The sequence below is a fragment of the Microtus oregoni genome, unplaced genomic scaffold (genome assembly GCF_018167655.1).
Source record: "Microtus oregoni isolate MIOR12 unplaced genomic scaffold, Mior012 000005F_ref0000423, whole genome shotgun sequence".
NCBI lineage: Eukaryota > Metazoa > Chordata > Mammalia > Rodentia > Cricetidae > Microtus > Microtus oregoni.
Window position 1 is genome coordinate 14,813,468 of NW_024543064.1, and position 19,951 is coordinate 14,833,418.

Consider the following 19,951-nt stretch of genomic DNA (forward strand, 5'->3'; position numbering starts at 1 on the left):
GCCGGCATCTCCGCCCAGCCGTTCCCATGGCAACCGGCTGGCCTGGTCCAGGGTTCACCGCCAAGTAGAACCTTGGCTTTCCCCTTTCCCTCCCCCCAACTCCTCACCCCTACCCACCACCCACCCTCCACCCCCACTAAAGAATGGGCGTCTTACAGTCTGTCCTCGAGCTCCAGGGGCTGGGACTTCGAGCTCTAAAAAATAGCTGTGAAAGCCCCTCCTTGCATCGGGGCTGACCAGATCAGGAGCAGCAGGGACCAGCTCTGCCACTTTGCAACCGCAGGAAATCAGGCAGGTGTGGTTGCTGCTCTTGCCTCACTGTCCCTCATCCGTAGAATGGGGGTGAGAACAGCAATAACCCAAGAAAGTTGCTGTAAAGATTCAGGTCATTAAATGGCGAGAGAACAGCGCAAATACTAGTTTGCAGCCACAGCGGAAAAAAAAAAAAATCACATTGAGAAACGAAGTCCCAGAAAGACAAAATACACTTGCCAGGGACGATAGTCACAGGGCCAGACCCGGCTACTAGGCCAAAAGGAAGGAAATCGTGAACCCTTTGTGACGCTCAGGGACTCAGGGACGGGTGGTGACAACAAGCTGCTGGGACTCCCCCAGAGTCCTACACTTCCCCTGGGCCCACCCCCACCCCCACCCCCACCCTCTCGAAATTCAGTCACTGAAAGGTCACAGACCAGACATTGTGGTTTCTGAACCGGAAAAGGCCTCCCTCTAGGCAAGCCTGTGTCTCCCCAGTGCCAAACACAAGCCACACCCCCCTCTGCCTGCCAGAAAAATTGTTGAATGAATGTGGACTTAATTAATGAATTCACCAAGTTCATCTCCTCCATAAAACACCCTCCCAGGGTAAACTCCCGAAACCCTTGGCCACCCAGTTTTCTTCCTCAGGGCATCTCTTTCCCTGGCCGGTTCTGCCATCACTGTCCGCCCTCCCCCACCACACCCCTCCCATCAACCATTCTCTGAGGATTTCCCAGGGCTTACTTCCGGGTCCTCCCCAAAACAGCCTGTCCTCCCAGTGACTTCCTCCCCCCTCTTGGTGACCCTTTGTCCTCAAAACAGCTGCCTCTAGGTCAAAGATCTGGTTCCAAGCTCCAGTGGCGGTCATTTCCCCCTGGTTAGGGACAAAACCTCCAGTGTGAGGGATGTCACCATGAGCCAAACCCGTGGATCAGGGAGGGGAAAGGGAGGAAAGCCCCCATTTCTGTCTGTCTGTGACTCTTGGTCGCTCTGGGTGGGGCCTGGGTCTTTGGACCTCAGAGCTTTATCCCCAGGCCGCCCAGCAGGCTTTATTCCAGCTGCCAGGCTTCCTGGGTTACCAGCATTGCCTGGGTTTATTTTTGCATATGGTTTGGGAGAATCTCTACCGTTGAATAAGGACCACATGGCTTTTCCCCCCTTCTCCTTCCCTCCAATAGGCAGATTGTGTAAACCAGAGCAGCTGCCTGAGTTTCCAAGAAAAAGATTAGATGCTGCACAGTTTTTAACCAGGATGACAGCTTCTCCACAGGAAGTCGCTTCTATTAATTTGTTAAAAATCTCTTTTTTTGCACGGCTCCATCTATCGGTCATCTGGCTGCACTGTGGGGTTTTTGCAAATTCTGGGTCTTCCTCCCCTCCCAAGGTGTGCCTTGGAACTGACGATTTCTCTGAACTTTTGCCTCTGTTGGACGTGGAACTACTGGACAACGGCTCCCTCGATGGCCTGTGCAGATCTCTGGATGTGGAAAGCTCGGACTTTGCAGGGTGATTGCCTTCCAAAAGATACAATGTGCAGAAAAGAAAAAGGGGGATCCTGCAACCCGGAATCCTGACTGATCCCACTCTCTCAGCCCAGATGATCCAGAACAGTACAACAGGGAGTGCCATGTGTTGCCTGTGCCTCTGATGTGGAGAACAGGATTGGTTGCTTCCTCCTAAAATCCATCACTCAAACCACTGGAAAAAAAATATCAGATAAACCATGAGGGGGTTGAGGACATAGCTCAGTGCTTGCCTAGCATGCACGAAGCCTTAGACTCTATCCCCAGACCTCACTGGAAAGTGGTGGTGCACACCTGTAATTCCAGGTCTCAGGAGGCAGAGGCAGGAGGATTAGAAATTCAAGACCATCATCTACTGCATTCTAAATTCCAGGTCAGCCTGTGCTACAAGAGAATGCGTCTCAAAACAAAACAGAACACTGGAAGAAGGCACTTTACTTGGAGGCCAGTCTACAAAACGGGTCTCCAGTGTTCCATCAGCAGTCAAGTCTAAGAATCTAACACAATCAAGGGCTTCCCAAAGAGGCATGATGACTAACTGCAATGTGTCCTCCCGTGTGGAATGCAGGAAGACAAAGGGCGTTATATAAAAACTAATAAAATCAGAATAAGCTGTGGGGTTTAGTTAGTAACCATGGTCCCATGTTGGCTCCTTAGTCAGGCAAAATTTGCCAGAATGGCACCAGATGGTAGGGGTAGAAGAAACTGAATCAGGGTTATATATGTCAGTTCAACACTGTCTCCCCAACTTGTCTTCTGTATCATCATCATCATCATTGCATTTCTCTGTTGGAGGTTAGGAGTACATGCATGCCACAGCATACATATGAAGATCAGAAGACAACTTTCAAGAACTGTTTTTTTCCTTCCACCACGTAGGTCTTGGGAATCGAACTTATGCTATCAGGCTCGGAGAAAAGTGCCTTTACCTTGATGAGACATCTTGCCCACCATCTGCAGCTCATCTTGAACTAGTCTAGCGTTCCAATGATATTTTATTTTAAAGTGGGTCACATGCTTGAGTGCCAGGCCATACCCAAGGCCCAGCTGTCTTTCGTTCCCACTGTTGCCAACACTAAGGAAGCGGGTTGTCGAGGTTTTAGAAGCCCCACACTCCTGACTTAGGGTTTCAGTTGCTGCAGTGAAATGCCACGGCCGAAAAAGCAACCTGGGAGAAAAAAGGTTTTTTTTTGGGGGGGGGGGGTATTTTTTTGTTGTTGTTGTTGTTTTTCATTTTTTCTTTGTTTTGTTTTATTTGGTTACACATTCCAAGTCACAGGCCACTTGGGAAGCTAAGGATGGAACTCAAACAGGGCAGGAATCTGGGAGCTGATGCAGAGGCCACTGTGGGGTGCTGCTTACTGGCTTTCTCCTCTTGGCTTGCTCAACCTGCTTTCTTATAGAACCCAGGGTCACCAGCCCAGGACTGGCACCACCCACAATGGCTGGGCCCTCCCCCATCAATCACTAATTAAGAAAATGCCCCACAGGCCTGCCTGCAGCTGTATATTATGGGGGTATTTTTTTCAATTGAGGTTCCTTCCTCTCAGATGACTCTAGCTTGGGTCAAGCTGACATAAAACTAGTCAGCATGGCCCCTCTGTCCCAATCTCACTTCCATGGTGGGGGCGGGGGGGGGTGATCATTTCTGGTCCCAGGACAAGCCCCTGGTTTGTTCCTCCTTATGCCAGGTACACATGGCAGGCACTAAGTCAATACTTACTGAGTGGAGCTCTTCTAAGGAAGTGATCCAAGCAGAGAGCTAAGGTCATCCCTCCCCAGGGCATGTGAGCACTGTGGCTCCCATCCAGAGAAGGAAGGCTTCTGGCAGGCGGGGTGGAGGGGGTGCTTAGCTTCCTGAGACACTGCCTTTGGGGAGCAAGCACACCTTTCTTTAGGAACCTTGGAAAACTGATGGAGGTCATGGAGGTCGGGCAGACTGACTCCCTCAAACCACTCCCACCTCCTCGAGAAAACTCCTGCCTTTTGCACCGCAAAGAGACTATCCCTGTCTTAGAGTACATCAACCTAAAACTGTATGCAAAAACATGACAAAAAGTAAGAGCATGTCCAATGATTTCGGTCACCCACTGCCCGATATACAACAAACACTTCCTGGGTGCTCCTATCAAGGGCTGTCACTTTCTGAGTTCCAGGCCACGTTCTGGGGAGAGAGACATCTATGCTTTCCTGACACTTCGTACCATCTACAATTTATAGAAGAACTAGAAAGCCAAAGACCTTGCGAAATGTCCCAGGTCCCTGTCAGGATAAAGGTTTCAATTCTAAGCCATCTAAGCCTTGAATATACTTGCCACATAGTCAGTGCCCTTCCCTTTTTGCCAGAACCTTCCCCCGGGTAGGCCTTGAACACCTAGAATTTGTTGCCTGCTCTGCAGCCACGTCCTGGGCTCATTCCTTCATCCGTGGCAGACAGCAGGAATCTTTAAGCTTCTCTGTTTTAAAACTTAATTTGCCAGTTCTTCCTTTAACGATATCCTTGATATCCCTGCAGCCCGTCAGCCTGGACAGGCCACAGGAGCAGAATACAGGGAGATGGATGCTTATTAAAACATTCAATTAGCCAAGTTGAAAGGATGCAGCTCTGGATGCTCCAGGTCGATGCTCGAAGGTTTAGAGGCACACTCCCCCACCTCCACCTTTTAATAATCTTTTTCCATATTTATTATTACCCTCTCCAGATACTTCAGACATATCCAGCCAGCACTTGGTATAATTTGATATCTGCTCAGTCCCCAAAGTGCCTCCTCACCAAATTCTCGCCCGATGCTATAGTATATTTAAGAGATTTATTTTCCTTGTTACTGAATGAAGGCCTCAGGAAAGGCAGCCTCATTCCAGGCTGAGGACCTGCCTTCGCTGCCCAGTGGCCTCCAGCAGGAACGTTTTAATACATCACTTATTAAAATGGACCTTCGGCCTTGGCTCAGGGCACCGGGCAGCTTCAGGCGCGAGCTGACCACATCCACACGCTGCCCCCTTCTGCCCTGTGACGCAGTCTGTTGTGTGGGATGGTGAAGATAGGCAGGGCTTCAGAACAACACACCAAAAACACAAGGACCTTTAAAGGCTGAAGGACAATAGCTGAAGCAGGGAACCGAGCCAAAGTCTGTCCGCACCCTCATCCTGGACGGTGGACTCTGGGTTCCAGTCCTGCCTCCGCAGCTAACACGGCACTTAGCAGGGTTCGTCCTGAGACCTGATTTCCATTGCCAGGTCAGGGTAACAACAGTGTCCATTCCATGGGGCTGTTGTGAGTCTGGCATTCACTAAAAAGCCCACGGATGCAGGTGATCTCTTTTACTTCTCTGGGGCCTCAGTTTCTTTGGTGATTGGAAAATGAATGTCTCTGGATTTTTAGGGATGTTGGGACCACCGTGAGAGGTGATAGATGAGAAAGTACTCGGTAACAGCAGTGCCATGATGGGGTACAGACAGAAACCATGACACCCCCCCCCAAAAAAAACAATCTTTTCACCTGGCCTCTGTCCCTCTTAGCAGATTACTGTTTGAACAAAAAGCAGGCCCTGCCCCTAATTCTCTCCCCAGCACTCCTTGGCCTTCTAGGGGAGAGTATACAGCATTGCTTGGCTCTATAGAGCCTATAGACCTTCAATTCCCAAAGGGAGTGCCTGGGGTCAAGAGGGAAGATAGCCAAACTCAAGAGGAGGACCATGTGTCTAGGAGAATGAAGTTGGCATCTGCAAGCATCCGCAGGCTGGGCACTGCCAGTTCCTGCTCCCCCATCAGTCCCAGTAATGACCACAGGGTGAAGAACCCTGGGCTGGTACCCACGGAGGCTATCGGACCTAGCAAAGGATATGACACATTCGCCCTCCCCTTCCGGGTCCTCTAGAGCCCCTGTTCTGCAACTCCTCCTGTGGGGACTCTTACCTGATGTCTGAGTCACACTTAAGCTCCTGTCACTGTGAGCTGTGTTGTGACTCCTTGCCTGACAGCTTTACAACAAACATATTAAAAGCTCCAGGCAGTGGGGCTTCTACATGCAAAACAGACTGGGGGGAGGGGAGTACTCCTCCCAAGTTCTCTCTCCCATCCCACCCCCAGAACTTGGACCCCTCACTGCTTCCAGCTTCATCAGAGATGGCGCTATCTCCCCACACCCTTACACAACAAGCTTTTGAAATGGGTGATTGGAGGCAGGAGTAGCAGGTGCCTCTGACCTCCTGGCTAGGCAACCCCAGAGAATAGATCGATCCTCAGGAAAGGAACAGTGGGCTCTGGAAGTTACCAGAAGTGTGTATCCCCAGCCCAGTCCCTAATGATGCTCACTGGGTGTTACCAGAGGCCCCATATGGTAACCAGACCCCACGAGGCAGAAGCCCGGTTATCTGCTCTTTGCAGATTAGGAAACTGAGGCTTCCAGAAGTTCCAGTTCAGAGAGCAAGGAAATCAGAGCTGGGAACTGAAGCCAAGTTAAGAGAACCGACAACCTCCCTCCTCCCCCCAGCAGGATGGCCAGAACCTTGGGGAAGCCAGGAGGAGCCCAATTTGCAAAATTCAAAGCCCACTCAATTCGTTCTCCGGAAACTTGGCCCGTCCAGCCCACTGGCAGATGCCCACCACCCCTGCTGCCTAGATTGCTTTATCCCACAGACCAAAGCCACCAGCTCCTCATTCTGGTCAGATGGACAGCAAGTACCCAAGAAACAAGGTCAAGGAAAGAGAGAGACACAGGAAGAGTTCTTTATTGTACATTGGAGAAATAGCCCTGTGTGCAGGTTCAAGGTGCAACATACAGAATGTGGAACCAAGAATGGAAGGAACTGGGGGTGGGGACCCCTTGAGGTCCAAAGTTGCAAACAAACCAAAAAAAAAAAAAGATGGTAAAAGTTCCTCACGCAAGAGGCATTTTTTTGCAAATACCATGCAAACAGGCAACTGGCGAGCCTTAAGAGAACCCCTATAAACAACAGGATTGACACTCCGAGCATTCCTGCACAGGGACTCAGAGCACAGGGGAAAAAAGAAACCAAAATGCCTTTTGGCGTTTCAGGATATTTGGCACTCTTGTGATTACATTTGATTTTTTTTGTTTTTTACAGTTCATTTATGAGAATAAAGTGACACACTGTTTGGGAAGGAAAGAGGGGGCTCACACAACAGACTCCAGGGGAGGTTAGAAAATACTCAAGCATTATTTTTCTTTGTCTTTTTTTTCTTTCTGACATATAAAACGTGTTGTTGGAGTTTAACCTGGGCAAAAAGCTTTACTGCAACAAGGAAACACAAGCTGCACTGTCCACCTCTTTAAAACTAGACAAGGATTCTCCTTCAGCGTCGGTCCACAGAAAAGTTCCCTTCTGCTCTGAAACACATGTCCGAGAACTCCAGAAGGTGACCCAAGTAGAACGGTTTCTACAGAGATCGTTTTCCCCGATTTCTTTTGTACATCCAAGAATAAACAACATTTTTTAAAAAAAAATAATAAAACAGGACAGCATGTCACATCCAAGTGCACAGGATCATTTTTGCAAGATTAAATAATGTAAACATTGGGAACAGCCAAATCAGCAGAGACGGCAAGCACCTTCAAGTACTCGGTGCTGCTTCAGGAAGTGGTTCAAACTCCAGATCTATAATTGCACAATATTTACCATATATAAAAAGAAACAGGTATTGATTCTGACAAATAGCTGCAACTGAGACTTTTTTCTTTATATGTGTGTATATAGTGATTTTTTATGTCGGTTTTTTTTTTAACTTTTATTTTTGTAGAGGAGCCCAGAGCCTTCTCCTCCTCCTCCTCCTCCTCCTCCTCCTCCTCCTCCTCCTCCTCCTCCTCCTTCTCCCACCTCATCTGTCTCCCGGCCTGACATGAGACACAGGTTGTTGATTTCATCGTAGGTAGCAATCTAATAATAAATTTCAAAGTGCTTTCTCCTCCTCATGCTTTTGTCAATAACTGTTACGGCCCGCCACTCTTCTTTTTCTTTCCCTCAACTCATTGTCTTTGGGGCAGTTAGACACCAGGAGGTGCCTTGTCGGTCATATTTTTCAGCACGTCATCAATCCTATCATCTTCAATAACAACTGCAAAAAAAGTAAAAAAGGAGGGGGAGAGACGTGTGAGAGAGCTTGGGCCTCGTCAAGGGTCTCAGACATTTGGTCTATGCTCACTAGGGGGGTGCAGAGGAGGGCGAGGAAGGAGAGCTGGCTGCTCCACGCAGGGCAAGGCGAACAGCTCCACCGTCCTCGGTTCCTGTTCAGGGGTCCCTTCCCTGCCTAGCTCTGAACTGCCCTAATGCCTAACCCGCGGTTCTAGCTAGATTCTAAGAAAAAACGAGCAAGAGGAGAACATCCCAGCGGCCAGCTGCAGCCCGGGCGCACGACGGCCCTCAGTGGCCAGGCTGCAGCCCTGTGCCTTCCCAGCCCGGTGCATCCATCTACCAAGAAGTATCCGAGACCGAGAAAGGAGAGGAGAGGACGCTGAGCTCTTCAGGTCACCGGTGCCGATGGACCAGGCCAGGCCGGGATCAGAGAAGCCGGGAGCCAGGAAAGGAGACTGGGATCGGTTCCCACGCCGATCCACCGTTGGAGAGTTCAGGCCTGGCCTCCGGCGGGTGTCCCCCTCCTGCTCGCCTTCTCTGCACCCGGGGCCGGTGGCCTCCGCCCCTCCGCTCTCGGTGCCACCGCAGAGGGCAGAACCTTCCTTCGCTGCCGCCTGGGGCTCTGCCTCGGGCCATCTCTTCCGTCTCTTCTGTCAGTCTCCTGTCTCCACTTAGCCTTTCTCTGTCCCTCTAAAGCCACGGGATGATTCTATCCAGGACTCTGGGTCTCTACGCTTGGATCTCTGTCGGTCACCCTCATTGTTGCGGCTGCCTCAAGCGTCCTCCCTAGACTTGAGTCCCCGGCTCGCCGTCGCTCCCGCTACAGCTCCCTAGCTGGAGCTTTGTCTCCGGCTCTCAGCCCACCTCGGTCCCCCGGGTAATCTCCTTCCTTCACCTCAGAGCCCCAGTCTCTCCAACTCCAATCGCCCAGACTAGACTAACCTTCTCCCTTCTGGCAAGTAACAGTGAAGAGCCTGTTCACCCCCTCGTCTTCCCCCGAAGCCCCCCACGCAGACCCCTAAGGATCCCCAGGACCCCCTCCCCCAGGGTGGCAGAGCAGAGCGAGTGCAGCTGCGACTCCACTGCGCAAAAAGGGGGAGGGGGTGTGAAATCTAAAAGCAAACTTTGGTGCGGTTGAGGACGCGGGTATAAAAACCTTGGGTATAAAACCCAAAAAACTAGAGGCCACCACGCCCCCGGGTGACCCCGCGGTTGGCCGGGACAGAGGGGACGCGTGCCCGAGGCCCGATCCAGCTTCCGCCGCAGGAGGGATTCCTAGATCCTGCAGGAGGTCCCCTGTGGTCGGGGGACCCTTGTGCCCCCGCCAGGCCGCAACACCAGCACCGCAGGGGGTAAGGGGCGGAGAACTCACCGCGCTTGCTCCGGCCGATCTGGCCCAGCTTGGGCGGCCGCTTGTTCTGCCCGGCGCCGAAGAAGTTGTTGGTGTCCTGCAGGCGGCACGAGAAGATCTGGCCCACGTCGCCGCCGTCGCCGTAGGGGCTCAGCTTCTCGTCGCCGTAGGGCAGCACCTCCGACATGGTCGCGTCCGAGGGCTCCGAGGCGGCACCTCCTCCGCCCGCGTCCCCGCCCGCGGAGGACAGGGTCAGCGGCGCTGGGGCCGGGGATGGCCGGCCGGGGACGGCCCTCGGGGCTGCCGCGGCGCTGGGGCCGGCGAGAGGCCGGGGGACACCGCTTGGGGCAGGAGCGCGCAGCCCGCGCGAGCGACCCAGCGAGCGCCCGCAGCTGAGCTGCGCTGCGCTCGGGCTCCGCGCGCGAGTGGCGGCTGCTCCGGCGGCGGCGGGCAGGACTCACATCCTCGGCGCGCTCGGGCGCGGGGCGGGGGCCGAGTCGGGCGGGGCCTCGACGCGCGGGGAGGAGGGTGTCCCTGCGAGCCCGGAGGGCGCGGGACCGTGGGGGGCGCACCCCGGGGAGCGCGCGGGCCGGTTCTGCCGCGGGTGCGGGCGGCGGCAGCGACTAGGGGACTGGAGAGCTGCAAGCGGCCGAGGGGGAGGGGAGCGAGGAGGAGGGAGGGCAGGGGGAGGAAACCCGGAGGGAGGGAGGGAGGGAAGAAACCGAGAGGGCGACGGGGAGAAAAACAGAAAGACGGAGGGAGGCAGGGGGAGCGGCGGGAGGGGGTGAGGAAGAAGAGAGAAAAGAGGGGGGAGACTAGATCTGGATCAGAGAGGCAGAGCAGAGAAGCTTGAGGAGGGAGAAACAGAGGGTCGGAGAGGGAAGGAGAAGGGAGAAGAGAAGGGAAGAGGGAGGCAGGGTCGGAGGAGCAGCCTGCAAGCTGCGAGCAGAATGCCGGCCCAGGCTGGAAGCGAGGCGCCGGAGGAGGGCGGGAGGAGGGGACCCGTGGGCCTCGGGGAGAGATCCCTGGAAGCCAAGCGACGTCACGGGGCCGCGCCGGACCGCGGCTGGCTTCCTGCCCCCGCCCCCTGTCCCCTCCGTCCCGCCCGCGCCGAGGGGCCCCGGTGCGCCCCGCCCCTCTCGGCCCGCGCCCCTCCCGCGCGGTGTTTACCCGACCCGGAGCCTACGCGCGCCGGCTCGGCGGGCTGTGACTCCCGAGGGGAACCCGAGGCTGCGGGAGGGGAGGGGACCGAGGACGCACAAGCCGGGAAAGGACGCGGATGCTGACCTCCCTGGAGGCCAGTTGCAGAGGCCGAAGATCCCAGCGCACCGGGGCGACCCATGGGTACGCCTCTTCCTTCCCCCCATCACACTTGTGCCCCACTTAGACCCTGCCAGGCATCCCTAATACCTCACTCTATGCCCCCCATGCCCACAGATCTACCAGGAAGGCCTTTTCCTCACTTCTTGTCCCTCTGTGCTGGGCCCTGGCTCCCCCGGGACAAGAAGGAGGGGTGGAGAGGGTCAGCCCCGCCTCCCGCAGGATAGGGAGAGCCTCATTAGGCTGGGCTTGCCGGGGATGCCCGGCTCCTAGCGCCCTCTGACTCCGCTGGGGACGTCCCGGGCCTCCGGCCCTCTGCCCTCCGGGACCTCCCTTACAGCAACAAAATTAATAAAACCCTGGGGAGAGACTGCGGCCTCAAAACCAGAAGCGTGCTCCTGCACCCTGAGAGGGAGACCCGGGCAGCCCTAGAGGCCTGAGAGGCGCATCTGTCAGCCAGATGGTAACTCCAAGGGAGCAAGGTGCGTGAGGAGCTCTCATTATCCTCGCCTAGCCAGGAGCACCTGCTCTCCCCGTGGAAACCAGACCGGCTCAGTAGAGCCGCCCTAACCCCAGAGATAGGTAACCAGCCCAAGGTCAGCAGCCTGCTGGAGGAGGCAGGGCCAGGAAGCTAATCCTTGTCCCCAGGTTCCTAGCTCACCTGGCTGCGGGAGGGGGGGGGGGTGTCCCACCAGTATCAAAAGAACTCTTGTAACATCTAGAACTCCAGCGAGTGGGACTGAAGGGAAGGGAGACCGGTTGATGCTCCTAGATTTGGAAGAGGGGCTGCTAAGAAAACTGAGCCTACTACCCCCCCCCCCAAAAAAAAAACAGTTCTTAAAGGGATGGCTGGTTTCCAAAGGCCAGACCCCAGGAAGAGAGGAGGAGGTGGAGAAATCAGAGAGAAGGGCTGTGCCAGGTGGAATAAGCCTGACCTCTAGGTTAGGGCCTGATCTGAAATCCCAACCCTGAGTTCCCTAGCCATGTGGGAAGTGATCTATCCTCTAGAACCCCATCCAGTAGCACCAGGCCCAGTTGTCAGTGTGCCCCTCAGGACAGTTAAGGGGGGGGGGGGAGGTGAAGTCAGACTCCTGAGGCAGGGCTGTTAGTGGAAGCAAGGTAGGCAAATAAGAAATGGCTCCCTTTGTGGGCTGCTCTTTAGACATGCCCACTTCAGAGCCACCTGGCTGGGAAGCCTCCCCAGAGATCACCCAGCCCAAGCCTGTAGTTGACACATAGAAAACCAAAGTTAAGAAGGCCTGGGCTTGTCAGTGGCAGGAGCAGCAGGTTCCCAGACAATGGGTGCTCCCCTCCACAAGGCAGCGGTCTCCAATCACTAAGGCTCTTCTGAGAGTCTGCTCTGAGGTTAGCTCTGAAGCCAAGTGCGGAGGCAATGACAGAGGCCTAGAGTGCAGGGTGGTGTAAACTTACAAGCAACTCTTACATTTGTGCTAGGCTTTCTGGTTTTGCCCCAAAGCGCTTTTCACATCCATTTATTGACCTCACCGTCTCAAAATAAGTGAGGTAGAAAGAGGAGAGGCTGCAGCTCTGTTAACTGGTGGAGTGGGGAAAGGGTGAGTGGCTAGGCCAAGGTCATGATCAGGAAAAGGGCCTCCTTTCTCACAGAACAACACAAAGCAATTTACAAGTTAAGTACCTCCTGGGGCCCCACTGTGTCAGATAAAAAGTCACACAAAGCGAGAAATCCTCACAGACCGTGAGGGTGAGGAGACAGCATTCCAAACGTCAGTTGGCCATTCTGTTTACCTCATCTTGGACAAATAAGGTTGAAGGTGGCAGCCCCCAGGCTCCCAACTGAGCACCCACCCCTTTCAGGAAACACCCGTGGCTCCTAAGCACGTGGGCACTGACAGTCTGAAAACCGTCTCTGAGGACTGGGAATGTAGCTAGGCGGTAGAACACTTGCCTAACTAGTCACGATGGGTGCCCCGGTGCTAGCTCCAGTCCTCCTGAAAAAATGTCTCTGCCATTATTAGGTTGTTATCTTTGGAAACTCACCCTCCAGAAGTGGGCATGGCTGGGAGGGTGGTGTGTTGCTGCTCAGGTAGCTGGAGGCTAAATGATCCTCCCAAGGTAACACGGAAATTCTGCGAAGAAAATTCAGAGTCCAGGGGTGGTTACCTGCCTCCATCCTTCCTGGCTGCCCACAACGCCTCACTCAAGCTTTGACCTTCTGTTTCTCTAGTCTCTTGTTGGGCGTCTCTCTAGCCTGAGTCAACACCTGTCTTAGAGACTCCATTTCTACCTGTGAGAGGCCCACAGCTGTGCCAAAGATAGCAGACCCTGGGGACAGCAAAAAGCAAGGTAGAGATAAAGATCACCCTCTTCCGTGACCATACACAAAAAAAGCTGCTGTTACATAGTCTAGGGTCATCAAGTTCAAATCCCTGCTCTGCACTTCCCAAGCTGGCCATCCATTCACCTCCCTGTGCCTCAGTTTCCTCTCCTATTGCTTAGTTTAATTTGCCCACAGGTTCTCGTGTTCAGTGTTTGATCCCCAGCTAGTGGCACTATTTCAGAAGATTCTGGACGGTATGGGGGTAGAGTGTAGCTGAAGGAAGTAGGTCACTGGGGACATGCTTTTGGAGGTGTTCTCTGGTCCCTAGTTCCCTTTCTCACTCATTCTGGCTCCCATGATGTGACTGTCCTCTACCACATAGCTCCTGTCACTCGAGCAGCAGAGAGCCAGCTGGCCATGGGCTGAACCCTCTGGAGATGTAAGCTAAAATAATTCCTCTCAGTATGTTGTGTCTGTCCAGCATTTTGTCACAACAATGCGTGTTACGCTGTTAGCTAGGTAAAGACCTGTTAGACTCAGCGGTCTCCTCTATGAACTGTTAGACTCAGCGGTCCCCTCTATGAGAGGAGACCATGCACACATCATGCCTGGCACATAGTAGGCTCTCAATAAATGTGGTTAAAGCAAGTGACTTTCTTTGTGGCTGTGTTTGGTTTTGCTTTGTTTGTCTGTGCTTTTGAGACAGGGTCTCACTGTGTAGCCCTGGCTGTTCTGGAACCCAGAGATCATCCTCCTGTGTGCTGGGATTAAAAGTGTGTACCACTATTCTTGGCAGCTTTTTATTTTATTTTATTTTATTTTATTTAAAAAAAAAAAAAACAGGGTCTTACTTTGTAGCTCAGGCTGGCTGAAGCTGCTGCCTCAGCTTCCTGAGTGCTGGGGTTGTAGGGGAACATTCCAAGTTCTTTGTGTCTTTTAATAAAGTGCTTCTCACTCTAGTCTCTGATGATACATAAACTGGGAAATTTGGGGATTAGAAGAGCCCGGCTTCTCCCAGATGTGAAGTAGAGGGCTGGGACTCAGCTTGATCTCCGTTACTAAGATGGGGTTGGGGAGGTACCAGATCCCAAGCAGACAAAAACTGCTTGAAGCATAGGCAGGGACCACAGAGCCTCATCTCAACTTCCTCTTAGCTCTCACCTGAAATCTCTTCACTAGGTCCATACCTTTCCCCAGGTCCTTCCAGCACATTCTACCATTAGGAGTTTGTATCTAAAGCCCCTGCTGTACCCTGAGCACCCAGAACAGGTAAGACACAGGAAGGAGAGTCAGTATAGAGACTCCCTCTGTTCCCATCCCCTCCTGTTTCTTCAGATGGGGAAACTGAGGCACAGACAGCAGCTTCAGAAGGCAATGACAAGAGCAGAGAAGAAGGCAGCTGCCACACATCCTCTGATGGCTGGGTCCCCAACACCCATGTGGCAGTTCACGACCCTCTGCAATTCCAGTTCTGGGAAACTCAGTGCTCTCTTCGGCCTCCAGGCTCACATTCGGGTCACAAACCTACAACACATTCAAACAAACAAAACACCTTGATTTCAATAGGGATGGAGTAGAACCGAGGCTACTAGAGAGGAGACAAAAGAGAAGGTTCCCCTTCCAGCTCAGAGAGACCACAGAGCTCTGACCCCATGTTCCTTTCTGTGCAGCGAGCGACCACTATCTGCTATGCCCGCACCCTGCTGGCCACCCAACACATTTCCACCCCCAGGACCTTGCAAAATGACAGAGATTGTCACCTCCAGCTTACAGATGAGGGCATCCAGGCCAGAGAAGTTAAGTGACAGCCCAAAGCCACCCAGGTAGTGGCAGTTCAAAGCCATCCTGACAATGAAAGGCAGTAGGTTCCAAGTGGGGGTCAAGCTCCCCCATTGCTGGGTGGCAGTGCCTCCCTGAGGATGCAGGAGTTAGGAAAACAGAGGCGAGCTCTTTCATCTCATACCTCGTCCTAATCAGTGAAAGGGATAACTCTCTTCCCAAGATGCAAAACCTGTGTGTAAAATTTCTAGGAGCCTGGAGTTCCTTCTGGTGATGGAGAGAAGGCTGGGTTAGCCAAGAAACAGACACTTTAGCGTCTCTCGTTGGTGCATCCTCAGGACAACATAGCTTCATTTGGCACTTCCAACCCAGAAGAGGCAGAACCAGCTAAGATTTCTGGATCCGGGGTCAGACCCAAGAGAGCTCAATCCTGACCAGAGAAATGGGATCACTAGCTGCTGAGCCCAAACCCCCATACAGAAGGCCAATGAGCAACAAACTCTCTGGATGCAGCCTATAGGACTGCCAGGTGAGAAAGGAGTCCGCTTCATCACAATGAGTCCCGAATGAGGAAGATAGCAGCCTTCCGGCCACTCGGCCACTCCGAGGCACGGAGACTCTGCTTAGGAAGCCAAGGAAGCAGCAGGGCAGCTTCCAGCCTGAGCCCCATCCCCTCTTCTTCCTGTGTCACCTGGAGACTGCACTGCCCTCCCCCAGCCAGAGCTCCTCTCAGCTAGGAAACCAGAGAAGTACAGATGGAGTCTGTAGCTTAAACCAAGAACAGGGAACAGCTCGGTGCAGCTCCTCTGCCCACAGCCCTTGGGGTCTGCAGAGATGGGTACAAATTCCCTTGTGACCGGAAGAGCTGATAGCCGAAGGGCGGCCGGTGCGCCATTAGGGAAACCCTGCCTGGCAGCCCCTGGGCAATTATGGTGGAGTGCAGAGAGATTCTTTCTGCCCAGGTGAGGAAGACTTAGAGAAATCAACAGGAGCAGAATCCTGGAGGCTCAAAAGCCTCAGGGAGGAAAACCAATCCAAGCACAGAGAAGGAAGGCAGGCGGTACATTAGAGAGGTGTCTTAGTAACAAGAACACGGGGGGGGGGGGGGGGGGGGGGGGCGGGGGAGTGGAGAAAGGGCAGCTAGAGGCAAAAGAGGCAGGGAGCACCCAAAAAATAGGGTAAGAACAGGACAGAGGGGATGAGAGCTGGCAAAGAACCAGGCTGGGGAGAAGCAGAATTCCTCCCAGAGAAAAATCAAAAGCTGAAATCTGTGTCATAAGGTTTTTTTTTTTTTCCCCAAGCATCCTTCCCCAGCGTGAAGTCATGTGCATATTTTAGGACGGTTTGATGCATTATGCATACTAGTTGTTGAGTAAGGGAATGATGGCTAGTGTATTTAAAGACTTGAGGGCCTGGGAAACTGTAGCGGGAGAAACGCGAGGCCCCCTTCCCCCAGGACTTTTCTGCGTGTCTACAAATTCTCACATTTGCAGCCAGTGTCCTAGTGAGCTGGGCAAAGAAGGTGGGAAACGGAGAATTTCTGTTTCATCCTTAGCAAGCTGAGCCAAAGCGGTCCTGGGATCGACAGCCCAGGGTCCTCCCTAGATTCTTCTCGCAGACTTCCGAGGCCTTTTCCCAGGCCTCAGGGTTGAGAAAATTGCACAGGCCTCTGGTCACAACCTGTTTCTCTTCCAAGGGCCCGGAAGTCCTCAGTTATGGGGCCACAGCACCACCTGGTGGTCACATCAGATGCTGCACTATGGGAGGACTCGCTAGGGACCTGGGGAAGAGTGGCAAAGGGGAAGAGGATGGATGATCCATCGCAAACTGCGGGCTACTCGAAGCGCCCTCCCAAGCGGCACCTGGCGAAGGAGGGAAGGACATGAGGAGCAGATGGGTGTTCTCATTTGTACCCGCAAGCACAGCAAGAGCCTCGTAAACATGTTTTGAGCTCTTCAGTGGCCCCCATGCGCCAGTCTCAACCCAGGGGTAGAGGAATCTGCTTTGAGGGCCCTGATGTGAAGTGATGACCCCGGAAGGCACTGAGGAAGAAGGGTAAAAGCCGCAAAGCCCCTCCCTGCGATGCCCGCCTATGTTACCGGCTCTGCCTTGCCCACTCCAATCAGGGAAGGGAAATGCCAAGTCCCTCGGCTGGCATCTGGAAAACAATAAGGCAGCTGCAGGGAAGTGACTAATGGGCGCTTCGGGGAGCAATTCGGGACATCACGCGTGGAAACTTATCTCATTCAAAATTGTAAGTTAACACTATCTAATTAGAGAGGAAATGTGCTGAGCTCCCCGGCTTTCCGCAAACGCCATTCTGAGGCTGTGGCGCAGCTAGGCCAAAAAGAAGGCCCACAGTTCCCAGATGTCCCAGCTCACAGGAGAGCCCCCAAACACCTCTTTCCTGTTCTCCATCTTGTGGAAACACAAAATGTCTGAGCTAGATGGAGCTCTGGAAAATTCTAATCTAAATTACTCCTTTTTATATTTAGAACTGGAGCCCAGAGAGGTTCTGCCACTGGATCAAGATCACACAGCAGCCAGGCATGGTTGCTATCACCATTCTGAAGGCTGAGGCAGGAAGGACCTGAGTACAAGACCCTTCTGGGCCCCATAGTAAGATCCTTTCTCATGGGGTGGGGGAGAAAAAACCAACCAACAATGGAGCCAGGACCAGAGAAAACCAATCTTCAAATCTTTATGCTCTCTGTTTGGACCAATTACCATAGGGCCCTGGCTTCCTTGTGTGGAATCCCCAACAATCTGGGCAAGGCGCTGTACATAATGTCCCTCTTGGTGCACAGGCCCTAAAAGAGGCCCTACCCTCTCACTTGCCAGCTAGGTCACTGTTCTCACCTGTCATCCAGAGCCCAGCCCCTCCAGGGGCTTCATCTGTTCCTTTCACCGGCGTTCGCATTGGTCCATGGGCATTTGTGAGGTTAATCTTTATTGTCAATCTGGACCACCAAATGAGGAGAAGGAAAAAAAAGACAGCAAAGAGTCAGTCATGATGGTTCAGTGGTCTATTGGGAACTCTTTTGGGAACTGGGGCAGAGGTCATCCATCTTACATCCTGGCTCCTTCTGACCATGTCCTGAGACCCTGAGTGAACGTAAAACGAGAGGGAACGAGCTCATTAGTTTTGTGGGGGAAGTCTCAGGACAACTGTTTTCCGTCTGTCCCATGGTTCCTGCTCACTGCTGTCAGTCAGATCCACAGTGGGAGAACAGAAAGACGTGGGAAATTGTGTGACTGGGTGAGTTTGCAGAGGAAGCAGATAGAACCGCTCAGGAGACACCCGGGACCACGGGGAGAGTGCTCTGTGAGCAAGACCCCACACAGTAAAGATTCCAACTATGAAAATGAATGCATTGGAAGAGAGGTCGAATGGAATTGCAGCTAAAATGGTTTCTTGTCCAAACAACTGTCTTTGGAAGTGTTTTCCCTGGGTCGGCTGCGAAGCACCCAGAGGCCACTGAAGCTGGAGTACAAGAGGGTCCATGTATATCTCCAGAAGGCAGAAAAACCTATCAGGGTTGTCAATGTGATGCTGTGTAGACATGCAAAAATGCAAGAGCTGTAGGGCCATAGCGGCTTGGAGCCAAGTTCCAGAAAGTGAATTAATTTAGCCCACGTGTGGCAGGGTCAGGTTCCCTGTGAGGCCCTGAGAAGTCATTGTGTGAAACCACCCAGGTCAAGCCTAAGAGGCAGTGGAGACCCAGGATGCTGGGGATCATGGGTCAGTCTGTGTGCTGCAGGAGGCAGAGCTGGAGAGACACGGCCACTCACTCCAGCCTTTTGGAGCATAGACGATGCCATGAGTCCCAGATGCTGGACATGGGTTCCAGAGTTTTGTGTCTTCCCTGCAGGGCTTTGGTCTTGCTTTGACATAATCTTTCCTTGTGCCTCTGTTCCTTCCCATATTATTCTCTGTCATATATCAGGATGGAACTCGATTATTTTATAGGGACCCACAGGGGAAGAGTCCTAAGTCTTAGAAGAGACAATAAGTTTGGACTTTTGGATGTTAAGACTCTGGGACTTTTAGAGATTAATTCAAGGCGTTTTGTATTGATGTGGCCATGAGGGGTAGAATGTTCATATAAAGTGGTATTTTCAGTGTCAAATTGACAAGGAGTGGACTTGTGATGGTTAACTGTCACTTTTGAAGTGTCAAATTGACAAGGAGTGGACTTGTGATGGTTAACTGTCATTGCTAATTTCTCTGGATATAGAGTCCCCCGGGAAACACACCCCTGAGCATTTCCAGAAAGTTGAACTAAGGAGGGAAGACCCACCCTGGACTGGGAGCCACCATCCTATGGAGAAGGACACCAAGCCCCAGCACTGCCTCACCTCTGCTCCCGAATTTGTGAACAAGCTGCCTTGCCTGCTCCACCATGATGGTCTCTCCCCGTAAACTGTGGGCCAAAATAACTCTTTCTTCCTTCAGGTTGTTTTCTATTTGGCAACTGGTCATAGCAACAAGAAAAGCAACCAATAGCATCCTCAGCTAAGAGCTTAGGCACGAGAGAACCGGGCCTCGGTTCAATCCTATTTCTCCTGTGTACTTGGTGAGACATTCCACTCCACAAGCCTTGCTTTCCTTCTGTGTAAATAAGAATACGATGCAGGCATACCTGCCATATTCCCATAACTTGGCTCAGGCAAGAAGATCAAGAGTTCAAGACACACCTGTGCTACACAGCCCTGTGTCAGAAAATGAAAGGGAGGACATAATGTACCTCCAGGCGAGGATGGAGAGCATCGCGTACTGTGTAAGGGTACCGACAGCCTAAAACGGCACTGAGGAGAGGAACTAAAAGATGAGAGTGTATCTTGGGAATCTTAGATGAGGGACACTACATCCAGCCCAGAGCAGCAGCAGGAGGAGGTGACAGGAGACACTCCAAGCAGTCCCCAGGGCAAGTGGACACCAGTGAGTGGAAGGAAGGACAAGACTCCAGCGGCTGAGTCTATATGAGCAAGGGCGAGGGCACCACGGTGTGGCTAAGTCGAGTCAGGGAGATGCCTGATGCCCTTGGGGGCCAGAAGAGGACATTAGTTCTCCTGGAACTGGAGTTAGAGATGGTGGAGGGCTATTGTGCAGGAGCTAGGAATCGAACCTGGGTCCTCTGGAGAACAGCCAGTGCTCTTAAACTCTGAGCCATCTCTTCGGCCCCCCACTATAGTCTAGATGTCCTCACAAACCCACATTGACATTTTAGTGCCACTGTCACGGTATGAAGAGGTGGAACCATCAAAAAGTGAGGGCATAAATTTAATAAGGCCATTGTGGTGGTGGTGGGGGGGAGCTTATTTAAAT

The 19,951-nt window shown here is 52.8% G+C and overlaps 1 protein-coding gene across 1 annotated transcript; it reads right to left on the reverse strand.

The window, feature by feature from the left end:
• Positions 1-6,495: 6,495 nt before the first annotated feature.
• Positions 6,496-9,805, reverse strand: Camk2n1 (calcium/calmodulin dependent protein kinase II inhibitor 1). Its single transcript, XM_041652137.1, has 2 exons — positions 9,246-9,805; positions 6,496-7,856 (listed from the first exon to the last, which is right to left on the reverse strand). The coding sequence occupies exons 1-2, from the start codon at positions 9,409-9,411 to the stop codon at positions 7,786-7,788; spliced, it is 237 nt and encodes a 78-aa protein (XP_041508071.1). The 5' UTR covers positions 9,412-9,805; the 3' UTR covers positions 6,496-7,785.
• Positions 9,806-19,951: the final 10,146 nt, after the last annotated feature.

Excerpts from the sequence above, each read along its gene's own strand:
- Camk2n1 (XM_041652137.1), bottom strand. The coding sequence starts at position 9,411 with ATGTCGGAGGTGCTGCCCTACGGCGACGAGAAGCTGAGCCCCTACGGC. Across the intron at positions 7,857-9,245 it reads GATCGGCCGGAGCAAGCGCG|TTGTTATTGAAGATGATAGG; the intron begins GTGAGTTCTCCG and ends CTTTTTTTGCAG.